Source organism: Psammomys obesus, unplaced genomic scaffold (assembly GCF_907164565.1).
Source record: "Psammomys obesus unplaced genomic scaffold, mPsaObe1.curated_primary_1811, whole genome shotgun sequence".
NCBI classification, from domain to species: domain Eukaryota; kingdom Metazoa; phylum Chordata; class Mammalia; order Rodentia; family Muridae; genus Psammomys; species Psammomys obesus.
In genome coordinates this window covers 6,059,974-6,075,815 of record NW_026590699.1, presented here as the reverse complement: position 1 = coordinate 6,075,815, position 15,842 = coordinate 6,059,974, and the positions used below count along the sequence as shown (strand labels likewise).

The window sequence follows — 15,842 nt, the reverse complement described above, 5'->3', positions numbered from 1 at the left end:
CCTGTGCCCAGATTGCAGCCCCACTCTTTAGCCCCATCCAGAATGCCTCAGACCGGACTCTAAGAAGTCTTGGAGGAAAGCAGGGCAGGGCAGGATTGGAAGGTTCCCAGAAGCCTGACTCCCCACAGAGGAGGAATGCAGGCCCAGCCCCACTGCAGAGCCAAGGACATGATGGGAATGTGCCTTTACCCTGGGCCCTGAGATGCTCTATTCTGGCGCCTCAGGAGGGCCCAACTGAAATGACTGAAAGAAGACACTTTATATCCAGCCCAGAAGTTGGCTTCCTGAGTCCCTTCAGACTAGGCATCCACATGGTGCTCTGTGCCCATCCTTGTTAAATCCAGTTAACAATTTAAACCCAGTTAAATCTGATCACCCATGGCAGAGATCCCAGAGGACAAGCTCAGATTCCCCAACTCACCCAATCCAACAGCCTTCGAGAGGGAGGCATAAAGACCATGGTCTCCAAGCCCCAAGACCCCAACCAGAGAGAGTCATACAACAGCAGAGAAGGCACAGGCTTAGCAAGGCAGGAGCTTTGCTCTCTTGGAGCTACCTGGCATTCTGTTTCACAGGAAATTAATAAACATGTGTGCAGACTACACCAAGAACCCCCTTGAGCCACTGCAGTGAGGCTTTGGGATAAACTGTGGTGGAGGTGCCCTGATACTGATGGCTAGGGTGTCAGGGACAGAAGAGCTCAGTGGGGACATCCCCACCTGGATATCCCACGAAGCCAGTCAAACTTGCTTCCACCCCAGTGTGGAGGCTCCACAGCGATAGTTTGGACAGTAAATTGATACCTAAATTTTCTTTTTAAAGGTTAGCCTCTCTGTGACAACTCAGGTGGCTAAAGCTGTGCGGGCTTATGTGCTTTCTATCCATCCCATTGATCCAGTTGGCTGTTTCTGTTCTGGTATCATTTTGTTCTGCCATTACTCCGAAGTAAGGGGCTGAAACCAGACATGGAAGCAATGTTCCCTTGAGGACACACGATTGTCTCAAGTTATGCCTGCACACTGCCAAGACTCACAACCAAACGTTGAAAAGCAGGTCTTCCCAGGACAGAACTCAGTCTGACTCTCAAAACTGCCAAGAGTGGTAGCTCTCCCCTGTTCTCCACTTGAAGTTGACCTCAGCCTGGAAGCTGAATGGTTCCAGCTCATCATGGGGTCACCTGCTTCCCAGCCATGTACCCCTGCCTCCCCTTGATACATGCATACCACTACCAAATGTTCTCCCCAAGAGCCAGCTCAACATTTCCACAATTTCATCTCCAGCAAAAAGCCCCCCACCCCAGCATCGCCTGACTTAGCCAGTGGGCAGCTTATCCTATGTTCTCCATGTTCCCAAAGGACATCATTGCCCACCTCACCGCTGCCTCGGGATAACACCTGCAACGTCTCTGAGGCCTGCTGTGGTGACTGGCCTCACCCAGTCCCTTCCCAACCTGCAGCCCTTCCTCCAGTCTGATTCCACAAACACAATGACACGGGATGGACTGAAGCCCAAAGAGGTTCTTCTGTGCACAGAGGAAATCAGTACCAGGCCCATCACCTACTGTGATTGTTCAGTTCTGCTCGGATGGAATGGATGCTTGCCCCACATGCATGCCACCAGAGGCCAGGGGCCAGCACAAGCAATATCTTACAAGGTACATTTAGAAAACAGCAGCATTAGGACAGTGTGGATGAGAGATGATTGAAGAGGTGGCAATCTTGTATGTATGGATACTCTCCTGCTGCATCCGGTGACAAGAAGTGCAAGCAAGCATGACTTCAAAGTCTGTCTGTCTCAGCATTCACTCTGAGTGCTTACACCAGGAGGATGAGCCACCTGAAGCCTACTGTCGCAGATGAGAAGAAAACACGGGTTTGAGGTGGTGCCATGTTCCTGGATACTTCATGAAGGCACACCCCCATTTCCAACATCAGACCATCATGCTCAAAGCCACCTCCCCAGTGTCCTCAGTGCAGGCCCACTGGCCTCATCAGCACAAACCAGGTTCTTAGGTGTCTCCAGGCGCAGTAGATAACTGCCAAGCGTCTCCCAGTGCCAAGTCTACACTGTGAGGACATTGGCTTCTTGCTCAGTCTAGTGGAGATGGTACTGTGCACAGACCCAGCACTCTCCTGCAGGGTCTACTATGAAGCCCTACGGCCCCACATAAACGCAGAATCCTGCTGGCCAAGGAGGTAAGGAATGGGGAGGCAGATGGCAGGCCTCTCCCAGTGTCTGCCTGAGACTTCTCCTGCACCCTGAACTTCACCAAGAAAAAAGGTAAGAATAAACAGAGAACCTGGGGGAAGAAAGTGAGTGTGTTGCTCTCAGAATGGTCCTTGTGTGTACACTCTGCCCATGACAAGCCACAGCACGATCAGAGTGAGTGTTGTGCAAAGCCATGGAGGCATGAAGCCACAAACGCCTGCCATGTGTTGCCTGCCGTTATCCAGTGGCCGTTTAAAATGTAAAAAGAAACAAAAGACAAATCGTAATATTTAGTGTATCTAAAACATTACCAGCCAATAGGTAATAGAAAACTGAGTAATACACCTTGGTTGGGGAAGGAACAGCCACACATCAGGCCCCAGTGACTGGCACAACTCTTGGTCAGCACAGGCTCTGCAGGGACTGCTGGCAGGGCAGTTATAGTCTGCTCGAACTTAGCAAAACCCTGCTGAATTACCTCATGGAATAAGCAGATCAATATCACATCCTAAGAACACTGGGGTCTCCATATTCTACCCCTCAAAGACCCCAGGGTTTGAACTGAGGCTGACTTTCATACTATTGCATGGGCATCAGGGTCGCAGACTCTGATGCTCTCTTCCCCAGTGACACACAGCAGGCACCACCACCTTCCCTCTCCTCCCTGCCAATCCTCATCCCATCTGGATGAGCCTCTGGAGTGATGCCAAGGAAGGGCTCCCCGGGAACAGCTCTCCTCAGCTGCACAGCACAGGAAGGGTATACCAATGCTTCTGGGTACCCCCAGCCTAAGCCACGGCTGCTCCTGTGTGATAAGGAACAGCATGCCCTGAGGATTCCAGAATGTGAGGCCAGGCCTGATACTCACCTGCAATCCCAGCACCAGGGAGGCCCAGGCAGAAAGAACGACACTGAGTCTGAGGTGTAAGTGTGAGATGGGTTTTCAACAAGAACTGTTAGAACACTGCACACACACTACAGAACTAAAACAAACTTCCAAAGGACAAGGATAAAGTTTTAAAGCCTGTTAGCAGCCATCAATTCTTCCTTGACAAAAAAATGAGTAGAATGACTTTAGCAAAAAGCTCTCCTGCTCCTGCTCCTGCTCCTTGGCTTAACACTGCTGTCCATGATGTGAAGTGACACTTCAGCTCAGTCAATTTTGATACTCAGTTCCAATGACTGTGATGCCTGGCTGGGGGTGGGGGTGGGGGTGGGGGAGCCAGCTCCCCAGAAGGAGTGAAGGACAGAAGAAAGGCAGGACATAGACATACCTCAGCAGCCAAACTCCAGCCTCTCATCAGGCGTTCAGCCACACTGGCAGCTCTGCCGGGCCTGTGTTGAAACCGGTCCAGTGAATATCTGTGCTCTGCAGTAAATGTGCTGAACTTGGATTTTGACAAGCTACCAAAACTCACTTCCTTGAACACTTTGAACATGTTTTAAAACTGCATTTCTGTATCTCTTAAAGTGTTTAAGAAAAGCAGAGACAAATGTCATCCTTATCAACAAAATAAAATTTTATGGTTCTGAAAATCCATTTTCAGAATGTTTTCTCACAGATGCATGTCTTTTGAGAGGTGTTTTCTTCCTCATTCACTGTCAAAACATCATTTGTAGCATCTACCCAGGAGAGGCGGGTACAGTGTTTCCACGCTTTTCAAAATATCTGCCCAGGGGCTTACTCACAGTGCCATCTGCCACCACACATAATAAGGCTGGCAGATTTGTTTTCTTCTGTGCTTGTTTTTTTAAGATGAAATGCCTGTTGAACAGCTCTGTCTCTCTGCTGTGCCACCATGAGGTCACTGGTGTCCTGTTTGTGTCTCAAGGAAAATGCACACCCCTCTGAGCACAGATCTTCCTCTCGGCACAGTGAAGGAGAGTGTTCCTGCAGCTGTCAGCGAGATGGGACAGGCCTGGCACTGGGAAAGGCCTGGCAACGTGCAGCAAGGCCTGGGCCAGCCGCCTCTCCTTACTCCTTGCCCCAAGAAAGGAACCACTCAGGAGCAGACTGTGGGGCTACAGAAGACTAACCCCAGCAGCTGACAAGAAGACAAACGCAGTGCTATAGGTCAAATGACACTGGAAATTTCTCTTGGAAATACACCATACATCAAAATTTCCAGAAAGGACTTGCAGTAGGGAGAGCTGCTCCAAAGGTCTGATTTTATAAACTTTTTTTGGTTGTTGTTTGTTTTTGTTTTTTGTTTTTTGGTGAGTGTGTGTGTGAGGAGGATCTTATGCATCCCAAGGGTTTTCACACTACCTGTGTGGCAAAGGATGACCTTGAACTCCTGGTCCTCTAGACCCTACCCACCAACTGCTATGGTCACAGGCATGTGCCTGCACACCCAGCTTTGCATTTGTAAAATTTTAAATAAAGCTACGTGCTAAGGACGGCCTTCACCGCGGATTCACTACTGTGACACCTGGACTTCCCAGTGCCCTGGAACCACAAACAGATCTGGATGTGGCGTGAGCTCGTGGAAGCGACGAGTGCACAGCAGTGCTTGCTTGCACTCTCTCATACTCCAAGTGGAATACGAGCTTCACAAACTTTAAAGGACTCATGTCCTGCAGCAGTCAAGCAAATCCCATCAGTTCCTACCCACAAATCCAGCAAGTGGACAGTTTCTCCAGAGTGCTCGAGAAACACGTGACACATCTGAAAGATAATGGTCTTTAATTCTCTAAGTTCTCACTTATGCAACATAAAAAAGGCATAATTATGTGACCGATAGGACATTTTTACAAAAACCAGTTCCCTCCATCATCTGGTTGGTAATATATAAATATTTACAATGAAAAAATAGGCAAGGAGAAGGGAAGCCTCCAGTACCCAAGTTGATTTCTTTCCAACACTTATCAGAACTCTGAAAATAGAACAGTCTTGGCCTTGCCTTGTTCGCACGTGCACTGCCCAGTGTGGTCTGCACAGCTGGGCTAGCGACACCTCCGCCCTCCATGGCCCCTGCTCGTTTGCACTGCTTTACACATTATTTGAATTAGCAAACTAAATATAAAAATGTAAACCTTGGAAGAGAAAGTAAGAACGAGTGTGACGGCGATGCCTGGGTAGCGATGTCCTCACCAGGCTCGTGTTTTCAACACTAACACCAATACTCTATGTATTTTCCTAGAGACATGTTTCAATTTAGCGTCATCATGATAACAAAAACTGTCTCTACAGAGGATGCTAAAAAGTAGCAGTGACATTCTCTCAATTTATAAACACACCACTGCCTTAGTTTTCTGTGGCAAGAAACAGTTTGTTGGTGGTGGGGTTTTTTTTGTCTTTTTTTTAACTGACAAATATAAATTACATGGTGGAAATTAGATGTTCCAACACATCACAGCGTCTTCCCACTATGAAGACTACATTGTTGGTGAGTGGACTCCTGAACTGGGTGACATCACAGACACTCAGGTCAGGTGGAAAACGAGACTCCAGCAGACACAGTGCCGAAACACCGTGGCCTGTGCGCGGCATCCAGCAGCCTGGACAGTCTGGCTTGTGTGGGCTTCTCCTAACCTCAGACAGCCTCACGTGTGGGAACTGCGCCGGCCCCTACTGCCCAGAGAAACCCGGAGCCTGGGTTCTCTGGCTTTGTAATGCTCATTGAAGTCCAACCTGAAGCTGAGAAAGCGAAGACTTTCATCAGAGCTGGTCATCAGCAGCACCAGAAATTGCTGCACAACACCCTAGGATGGAACACAGGAGAGTTGGTCAGAGCGCTCTGCCCGAGCACAGCCCCTCCCGATGCCACCGCAACAAGCCCCGAGCAGGAACTGAGCATGGCCCAGGTGTCCACTCAGCCTGTGTGGCTCCATCAGGACTCGCTGTCTGTGCAGTTAAGACAGGCCGACCTCCTGACATCCCTCTGCACACACACACGCTACAGGGGAACAGAAAGCTTGGTGTTCCACTGGGCATCCCTGTCATCTCACCGGCTTACAAACATATGCTCAGCCATGACTCTAGAGGGGAAACGGATTCAAGCTCAAAGCCATTCCTGGGCTCTACTACTGTGAAGGGACATGGTTCTGTCAGATGCTGATTTAGCAAAGTCACTGTGACCGCTCATGGCCTAGACCTCTCAAACAAACCTACACCATTCAGTGCGGTCACCATGACGAGCATTAGAATCCCACCCAGGGTCTCCCCTCCTAGCTGTACGGCTGCTCAGAGAGCCCAGTGAGGATGAGTCAGCAAGGGCGACTCCTCAGGGGGACCACCAGCTCCTGAGTGCTGCCCACACGACAGCCACCAGCCACATGGCCAACCCTCCAGAAGCAAGCACCGAGCACAGAAGAGGACACCATGGCCCGCACTTATACACACCTGGTAAAAGTGCGTCAATATCCGCAACTGTGAGCACATTTTTGGTATGGAGTCCTGGAACTCCCGGATCCTCCTGTTCTCCTCCTCTTCCTCGGCTGCTGTCACTCCCCACTGGCCCTGGAGGATTAGAAGCAGCAGCAAGTTCAGCTGGTGGATGCCTCCTTGCTGGCTACTGAGAACGTTGAACGCACAGCTCATCACTGTGAGGCCTACTCCCACTAACCAATCTCCACAGCTTTGTGTGTTGTGCTGTGGATGGCCGTGTCCCTCCACGTGCCCTCATTCTGACAACGAGCACAAAGGGAATTGTCAACTCTGAGAGATGGCACTCCTGACTCTAGAGGGAACACCTCAGACAATCTTCCGTGGACTGAGGTGTTTCCTGGGGACACATCTACCTACTCTCATTCTAAAAGGTCATTTTCAGCCAGGCATGCAGTAGCTCACACCCACAATCCCATCTGAGGCAAGAGAATGGTGAAGCTGGAGGTCAGACTGGACTATACACAGTGAGACCTTATCTCAACACCTCTTTGCCACCAAGAAAAAATTTCAGTAAAGGTAAACTTGACTGTTCAGCCAGCCTGTGTGGGAGTTCTCTCTTCATTGGCAAACATGTGAAATTCCATTTACTACATTTTCTGATCTGAACCTTGGCATTCCTGGTACATACCCTGGATGTAGGAAACTGTTCATTTTGCTAAAGTCTGATTTGCCCATTGGTAATCAGAACTCAGGCTTGCTCTTTCTAAGTCATATCAGTTCAGATAATTCACACCCTCTGGCAATGGCCTTGTTGTAACATGGAACTGTGGCTAGGCAGGGTGGGAGGTTTTCCAGCAGCCCCAACTGTACTTTCAACAGCATAAGCCCCCTTTAGCATATCCAAATGCAGTCCACTTTGGGGACCTGCAGACCATTACAGATATCAATCTATTTCCACGGACGTAAGGACAAGACGATGCCATTGCTTTCTCGATTTCTTTACACATGCCCGCTTCCACCTCTCATTAGCCATTAGGCCACTTACTAGCTTATTTACCCACTGTCTCCAGCAACCCAGGCCTAGCTCATGAGGCCTCCAAGAACAAGGACTGTCAGCAACTGGGCCAGGGCCTGTGATGTTTTAGTAAGAATCTGCCTTAATTTTGCCAGTGTCCTGAAATCTTGAGTGACACTGAATTTAAAGGTAATGGACTATTCACTAGAAAGGTGTGTGGACAAGCTTCAAGTTTTTGACATGGAAGTGCAGACAGAAAAGCAGCTGTGGCTGTTACAGAGATGAGCACCATGAAGGAGAAACCTGGTGGTCTGCACGGTGACATCAGGAAAGTGTGTCCTCAGGGTCAGCACACAGAAGCTGACACAGCTATGGTCCACGGGGGCAGACTACACCTCCTGATGGTGGCTCTGCTTAGGTGCTGTTGCTTTTGAAAGTATGAAAGACACAAGGAGGAAGGAGTGGCAGAGAGCAGCTGGGGTCAGGCACTGTGTGGCAGGGGTGAGGTCCCCAGAGAGAAGCAAGCCCTCAGAGGCCGTGTGTGCTACTGTGAAGATGAAGTGTAAGTGTAGAAACCCCAGAGTGTTGGGGATGCCAGGATCACAGGACATGTGCCCGGAAGAGCTGCAGGCATGAAGCGGAGCTGGACTAAGTTTGAAAGAGAAGGAATGGGGCTGCCTGAACCCTTTGGAGCCCAGTCAATTTCATCATGAGCCCCAGATTCTGGACATGGAGCTGCGGTATTTGGTTTTGGCCATATTGGGTTTGGCATTTCAGTTTGATTATTTCTTGCTATGTTACTCCATTTTGAAATTGGAATGTTTATTCTGTGCCATTATATGTTGGAAGTGTATAAGTTGTTTTTGATCTAATAGGAGTTCACATTTCAGAGTCTTTGAACTTCTAAAATATTACAAATTTATAAGAAACTTATGGAAATTTATGGAAACTTTTTAAATTTTACATTATGAGCGCAACAGAAGACTTTGGGGAGAAGGAGTAGACAGTATGCTGGTTAACTTTATGTCAACTTTGACTCAAACTATAGTGATCTGAGCAGAGGGAACCTCAATTGAAAAAATGCCTCCGTAAGATCGTGCTGTAAGCAGGCCTGTGGTGCATTTTCTTAGTCAGCAATTGATGACTAGCTCAGTGTGGGTGCTGCCATCCCTGAGGTAGTGGTTCTGGGTTCCATAAGAAAGCAGGCTGAGCAAGCCACAAAGAGCAGGCCAGTAAGCAGCACCCCTCCAAGGTCTCTGCATCAGCCCCTGCCTACAGTTTCCTGCCCTGTTTAAATTCCTGTCTTGACTTCCTGTGATGATGCACAAGAATGTCAAATCAACCCTTTCCTCCCCAAATTGCTTTTGGTCATGGTGTTTCATCACAGCAATAGTCACCCTAACTAACACAGAAAGGTGTGGCTTAAAGTAATGTATTTGTGTGTCAGGCAGACAAAGCGGAAGCTGTAATGATTAGTTTTAGTTATCAGATTGACAAAATGTATAGTCACCTGGGAAGACTGTCAATGTAGACTTGCGTAGATTAGGCTGGCCTATGGGGAAGGCTGTGAGCAATTTTCTAAACTTCGCTAACTGAGGTGAGAGGACCCACCCCAACTGTGAGCAGTGCCACCCATTTGCTGGGCCCTAACTGATGAAAAGGAAAGAGGGTCCTGAGGCTTGGCACAAATGCATTCTTTGCTCTCTGTTCCTGATTGTGGAAACAATTCCCTCGAGCTTCTGCTCTGTGACTCGGCCTCTGTGGACAGAAGCCTGCAACTGTGAGCTCACGAAGCCTTTCTTCCTAAGTTGCTTTTGTTACAACTGGAAAGGAGACTGAAAACATCAGGGTCCTCGGGATGGCTCCAGGAGCCTTGCTGGACACCACAAATTCAAAAAAGCCAGGCCGTTTCAGCCTTATAGAACACATGCAGATCACATTGACTTCTAATGGCATGTCTTTTAAACTTTCATTCTGATTGCCACTGACAGAAAACAAACTCTTGAATATTTGATTTCTAGGCACCCAGCCAAACTCACTTATTTATTCCAATAATTCACATTAAGGTTATTTCGAATTTCAGGCTCACAACCACTTTTGCAAAGGAACCTGGTTTCTCTGTCCTTCTTCCCTGCCATGTTCATGACCATCAGAGCATGGCGTGCCAACCCAACAGTTCCCAGTCTCACTCTCATCTCAGGAGAAGCTCCCAGCACTTCAGCAATGAGCAGATCTGCCATACAGATCTTTAATCAGGTTTTACTTGGGATTAATCATTTTTCCTTTATTCTGAAAAAGCCAGTTTATAACAATCTTACTAGACCGATACAAAGACTTCTGTATACTTGGAATAATCTCAAACATTCTGTAACATATTCTCCATTTGGTATGCCAATTAGTAAAAATTTTGGAGTTTCACATCCATGCTCTACCAAACAGAGAACAGCAGAAATAACTCCAGTTAATGTGTATTGAGATGGCGGGATAACATTTTGGAATCACCGCTTCACAGGACTGGACAATGTAGATTCTGAATACACTTACCTAGTGGGCTAGATTCTCTGGGAAGTCATACTAGTCACGGTGCAGTCAATTACTATGGCTGGTACTGGTCCCAGAATCATGAGCACAGGGGTGTGTACAGAAGTGTGGGTGTCACAGCAGCAGGAACTAAGTATGCTAATGCTGAACCAAGAATGTCAATGTAGAAATGTATTTTTTAAACTGAAAGAAGTAAAAGCCCTTCAATCCTAAATTTGAATTGGAAATATCATAATAACTGAAGGGGTTTTGAGAAGAAAAGTGGGAAAAAAGTAGAGGAGCCATGAATTGCCGAAGGAAGGACCTCTGGGACTGCTCCACCTAACAGCAGCATGATAGAGGCGGAAGCCAGCCTCCACAGCACGGCACTCAGGATGCTGAAATCCTCTCAGGAGCTAGCTCCATCTCTAACGAATTCAGCAGACCCACATCTGAATGACTGTTCAGAGTTATTTTACCTTTTGAATTTAAATACATTTTGTAGGCAGTCTCAGCTTTCCAACTTTCCCTAGACAAGCAAGCGTCTCTGAATGAAACGCACCCAATAAACCTACACTCAGTCTGTGGCCGTGTCACTTCTGCTGCTGCAGCCACGTGGTGAGACCAGCACTGTGCGCACAACTAGCCATCACACTATTATCAGAACAGTAAACATTTGTTTTGGTTAAGACCAAATATATATATATATATAATTTGGGTCTCAATATATAGCTCTGGCTATCCTGAAAAATCACTGTGTGGACCAGGCTGTCCTTGAACTCATAGATCTACCCGCCTCTGCCTCCTGAGTGCCAGGATTAAAGGTGTGTACCACCACTGCCTGCCTAGAATAATAAAGGTTGGTCTCAGTGGGAGGTTATATGTAGTCTGACAATAGCTAACACTGGAGGGTGACACTGACGTCATTCTGTGTATCACAACTGCTTTACATGTCACGTCACAGGTGACAACTCTACCAACAGCACAGAGATGGAAAGTGATGGCTAGGGCATAACCCTGTGTTGGTCAGGCACAAACAGGCTGCTGGGCATGGATCAGGAGATTATGTGTGTGTTCTTCAGAACCACCCACAAGTCACTGCAGCTAGGATAACCAAGAGCACCGAAAGGACACACGCTCCTGCTTCCAAACTCCACCCTTCGGCACCTGCGATGTGGCCACCAGACACCTTACATGGGTGGCACAGGAGTAATACTCAAAAGTAAAACCAACTAACTATGCCAACTAAACAACCTGTCCTTCATTACCCCAAGACTAGGCACCTAGAAAGAGCAAGAAACTCCACCAGCAGCCCGACTTGTCTAACGAATCTCACCAACTCCAGGCCACTGGGAACACACAGAAATGTCCTAAGGAAACCAAGCTCGTGTGTCAGTAACAAGTCAGCTTCTAGTCACTGATAGGGCACAGGCTGACTCTGGAGACACCAGGACAGAGACACTGGGGCAACACTGTCGCTGCTCTACAGCACAGTCACAGAGTGAGGTGACCACTCAATCTGACAGCACTCAGAACTTCCTCCAACCCAGAGTCGACTGCACATCAACTAGTGTGCGGAGATTTCCGCAAAGAAGCTATCGCTGCTGTCCACAGTGACTGGCAGCAGTGAGAAAGCATGAGTCAAAAGCAAACCTCAACTTCACGCTGTTTCTTCCTCTCTTCAAACTGCAACCGTCTCTGTAACTCTTCCAGTGCAGCTCTGTACATCGCATCTTGGGCATTCTGAAGTTCAAGGATTTGATCAAACACAGCTCTGAGCTGATTCAAAAGTACCTGAAAAGACAATGTTTTCCAATGAACAGAATTTCAACATGCTAGTGAGGCATTTCCACTTAAGATACACTTGTGCTTGGGGTTCTCTGCCTCCCAAGACTCGGGAAAATGGTCTCCAGTATAACCATGTTAGAGGAGGGTGGCAAGGAAGCATTCGGGTCAAGAGGTCTGCACCCTAACAAAGCAGTAATGCTGCCAGCAGGTGCTGCCGGATTCTCAACTTGACTTCTGAGAGCGGGCTGTCCTAAAGTAACACCCACTGCCGAAAGTGTGACTTGAGGGTACAGACACACTAACTACCATGTGAGCTCTGTGTGTGTCTACAAGTGTGCGCACATCTCCAAAGCCACACAGCAACACCAAAATGGACAGGCTCCTCCTAGTCCTTGCTTTGTGACTTAGCTGTTGCTATACTGCAGCTCATAAAGAAAGCCTTTAGTTGGAGCTTACAGTTTTAGAGGGTGAGTCCACAGTCATAGTGGCACGAAGCAGACAGGCAAGGCACTGGAGCAGTAGGTGAGAGCTTTACATCCTGATCTAAAGACAGCAGGCACAGTGAGTGAGGCTGGGCCAGGTGTGGGCTTTTTGAAACACCAAGGCCCACTCCCAGTGACACACCTCCTCCAACAAGGCCACACCTACTATTCCGCCCAAACAGTTCTACAAACCAGGGGCCAAGCATTTGAACACGTGAGCCATTCTCATTCAAACCACCACACTTTAGAAGACTCCAGCCTGCAGAGAAGCTGATATCCACACTCACTCCACAGTTAATGAAGCTATTCCTGTCACCCATCTCGGCGCCCTGTCCTGCTGAGATGTCGGCAACACCACTGACAGCTGAACCAATCCAGGAACAGAAACTGCAAAATGAGCTACAGTGCACACATGTGAAACAAGGCCTTCAACCTGCACAGAAATGCAGGCAGAACAGGAGATGCCACTGCTGACAAGCAGCCATGTATGCTGGACACAAGCTCAAGGAAGTGTCACCCTGTTGTCTGCCAGAATTTTATTTTATGACAAAAATAGAAAACAAAGAATGGAAATGGTACTGCTTAAATTTTAATAAGGATGTAATTCTCTAGTTTATTTTTCTATTGTAGTGTGTAAAAAAACAGCTTATTTTTGGAACACTGCATCTCTCCTGAGGGCCATTAGGTAAAGTGTGCACTCAGTTTCTTCGCTCTGCTCCAGGGCTCTGTGACTGCACACTCTGAGCTGCTTCCAGCCTGCATCGTGTTACTGTGCTGCTCAAGGTTTTTCAACGTTGCATAAATACACACATTCATACCTGCAACTGTCATTCCTCCACCTCCAGCTTCATTGTGTATCATGATAACTGATTTTCTCATAGTGACATAATGAAAATGCTATATTTAAAATTTGTATGCCCAGAACAGATTACCTCACTCTGTTTTATATAATAGATTTCTTCCTTAGGAACAAACGATGACAAAATGCTCCAAGCCAGGTGTGGTAGCTCATAGCTATAATCTCAGCAGTCCGCAGGTAAGATGGGGTTCCAGCCAGTTCCGGCCAGTCTGAGCTGTATAGCAGGACCCTGACCCTACAAACAACAGCTAGTCGTTTCATTACACAGCCACCGAGGCACAACTTTAGGACTGCTGGAGCCTGAGGCACAGTTCCTTCAGTGAAGGTAGTGATACTCGCCCCCAAACAACTACTCCCCAGTACTACTGCCCTGCAGACAGGCAGCATGAGCTTCTTTGGCTCATATCCACAGCTATTCTATGAACTCAAGAATTAGGACGACCCAACTTGTCTCACATAGACATTTGCCAACCTTTATGAGCTCAGCCCCCGTGTTAGCAGAGCCATAGAGAGCACAAGGTACCAGCGTGGGTGCAGTCCTTAGTAATCCCAACATTTTCTGAAGAGCAATACACCTGGTGACTTTCACAACTGTTTAACCTCTGCAAAATAACTAAAATGTGACTTTAATAGCTTGAAAAGAGGAGCAGCTACATCTACAAGCCGGTTACCATGGTGAATCATATAATTTAATTCCCACAAATTTTCATTTGCTTCTGAAAACAGAGCCCTGGAGTCACAAGAAGAGCCTGCCATCTGTCTGAACGTTGACAATGGCCCACTCATGGGCGCTCCAGGTCTATGGCACATCACAGAATGGCTGAGGACCTGCGGGCACTACCATACAATCACCAGCATACTGACACCACCACAGTCATAACAAAGTGGCACATTAGAGATGTGACACCCACTGTATACCAACCTCAGAGATTGGACTTGGTAAGAATGGCCAACAGGAACCCAGACCACTTCAGATGCCCATTTCGTGAGTTACTAATTATGTTCAAAGTATATTCAGCATGTTTCTATGCCACTGTTTCAGTATCCAGAAAGCAACTTGCATATAGAAGTGCCTTTGCTCACCGTATGTTACACATACTAATAATTAAGTTTATTCAAACACTCCTCCCCAGCATGGTAGGCTAATGCAGACAAACAGAAAACAAACTGAAAGCCTCGGTAAAGTAGGGGCAGCAGCATTCCCTGCAAACCTGGACTGTGTCTCGAGCAGCGTGCACTGTGAGAAGTGCTCACACAGGCTGACCTGATGCACAGCTAACCTGCTTCCAGCTCAGAGTGTGTTCTTTCTTGTCCCAGACCTTTAAAGGAAATCAGTACTCCAGAAAGCCTTGCTACTCAAAACATGCCCCTTCCCAGAACAGGGGCTCTCTAGAGAAACAAAGTCAAGGAGAAAGCCCTGAGCTACGAGGCACTCACAGCTCTGTGCACACAGTCCGGTTAAATCCATGTAGCCACATGCCATTATCTAAAACAGCACTATCCCTAACCAAGAAAATGGAAACTGCGTCCTCAGAGTGAGTGTCTAGAAACCACAGGCCCCAAGACTGATTCCCAGAACAAAGAGGAAGAAAGACACGAAGAGCTGTACATTCTCCATTTTTCGGGACTGTCACACACGCCACCACTTGTTTTGGTGTTCCGATGCCTTTCCAGTGCCCATCCTCACATAGCTCCACAGGCCGTCACTCATGACAAAGTCTCCTGTTCCATACCCACCAACTGAGTATCACTGCTCGTACTTATCCTTATGGCCACACCAGGTGTCAGCGCACACTCCCATCTGACCGATTTTATTCCAACCCTATTAGGAAGTGACCCTCAAAGAACAAGTTTGAGGGTCCCTGATGTAGCAGTGCCTGACAACTGACAGCTTCGGTCCTGGTTTGTAGGACGGAGCCTTACCCTGGAGTTGCTGTCCAGGAGACAGCGTGAGGTGATGGTGTCCAGGAAGGTCTCGTGCGCTGCGATAATGTGGTCCAGGTCCTGGGCCTGTTGCACTCTGTTCCAAAGCTCATCCCAGGAGCACTCAAGAACCTAAAGGGAAAGGTAAGGCTGTGGACAGGGCCTGCTCGTCTTAGCACTGAGCCAGACTGCAGGGGCAGGAAGCCAGCTTACCTCAAAGGTGATGTAGTACTGCATCTGATGAATGAAGTGCACCATCTCAGAGGCCAGGATGTGGCACTGGTGAAGCACCCCAGAGAACTCTGCAAGAGACAGCATGTCACCAGGGAGGTGTTCGTGCTGGCACAGACCTCTCTGCCTGCCGGCTGCCCTCGAATGAAGCCATAAGCCTTATTCCAGACGGCGGGCAGGAAACAATCCTGGTGCTTTAGCTAAAAAGGGGTGTGTTCAGTGGTAACAGTTCTTGCTTTGCCCGCATACGGACTTGGTTTCAGATTCCATGTAAAGGGCTGGCTGGCCAACAGAACAGGGAGTGAGGTGCAGAGTGACCAAGAACAACAGCGGCCTCTTCTGGTCTCTGTGCTCGCTCATCAGCATTCTGCATACTTCTGTGTGCACACACACCACACAGCTAAGGATACAAGTCTATTTTATAGATGTGAGCACTGCACACAAATACAAGCCTTATTTTACGCCTTCTTTGCAACTGGCCCACCA

General features: G+C 48.0%; 1 protein-coding gene across 1 annotated transcript in view; it reads right to left on the bottom strand.

Annotated features, from left to right (window-relative positions):
* Positions 1-4,877: 4,877 nt before the first annotated feature.
* The window catches only part of Tubgcp3 (tubulin gamma complex associated protein 3), a 45,770-nt gene continuing 34,805 nt past the window's right edge, over positions 4,878-15,842 (bottom strand). Inside the window, exons 10-14 of the mRNA XM_055608439.1 lie at positions 15,339-15,427; positions 15,126-15,257; positions 11,727-11,867; positions 6,554-6,670; positions 4,878-5,913 (exon numbers count right to left, since the gene is read on the bottom strand). Of these exons, the coding sequence (XP_055464414.1) occupies positions 5,755-5,913; positions 6,554-6,670; positions 11,727-11,867; positions 15,126-15,257; positions 15,339-15,427 (638 nt within the window). The 3' untranslated portion in view covers positions 4,878-5,754. The remainder of the gene's footprint in view (positions 5,914-6,553; positions 6,671-11,726; positions 11,868-15,125; positions 15,258-15,338; positions 15,428-15,842) is intronic.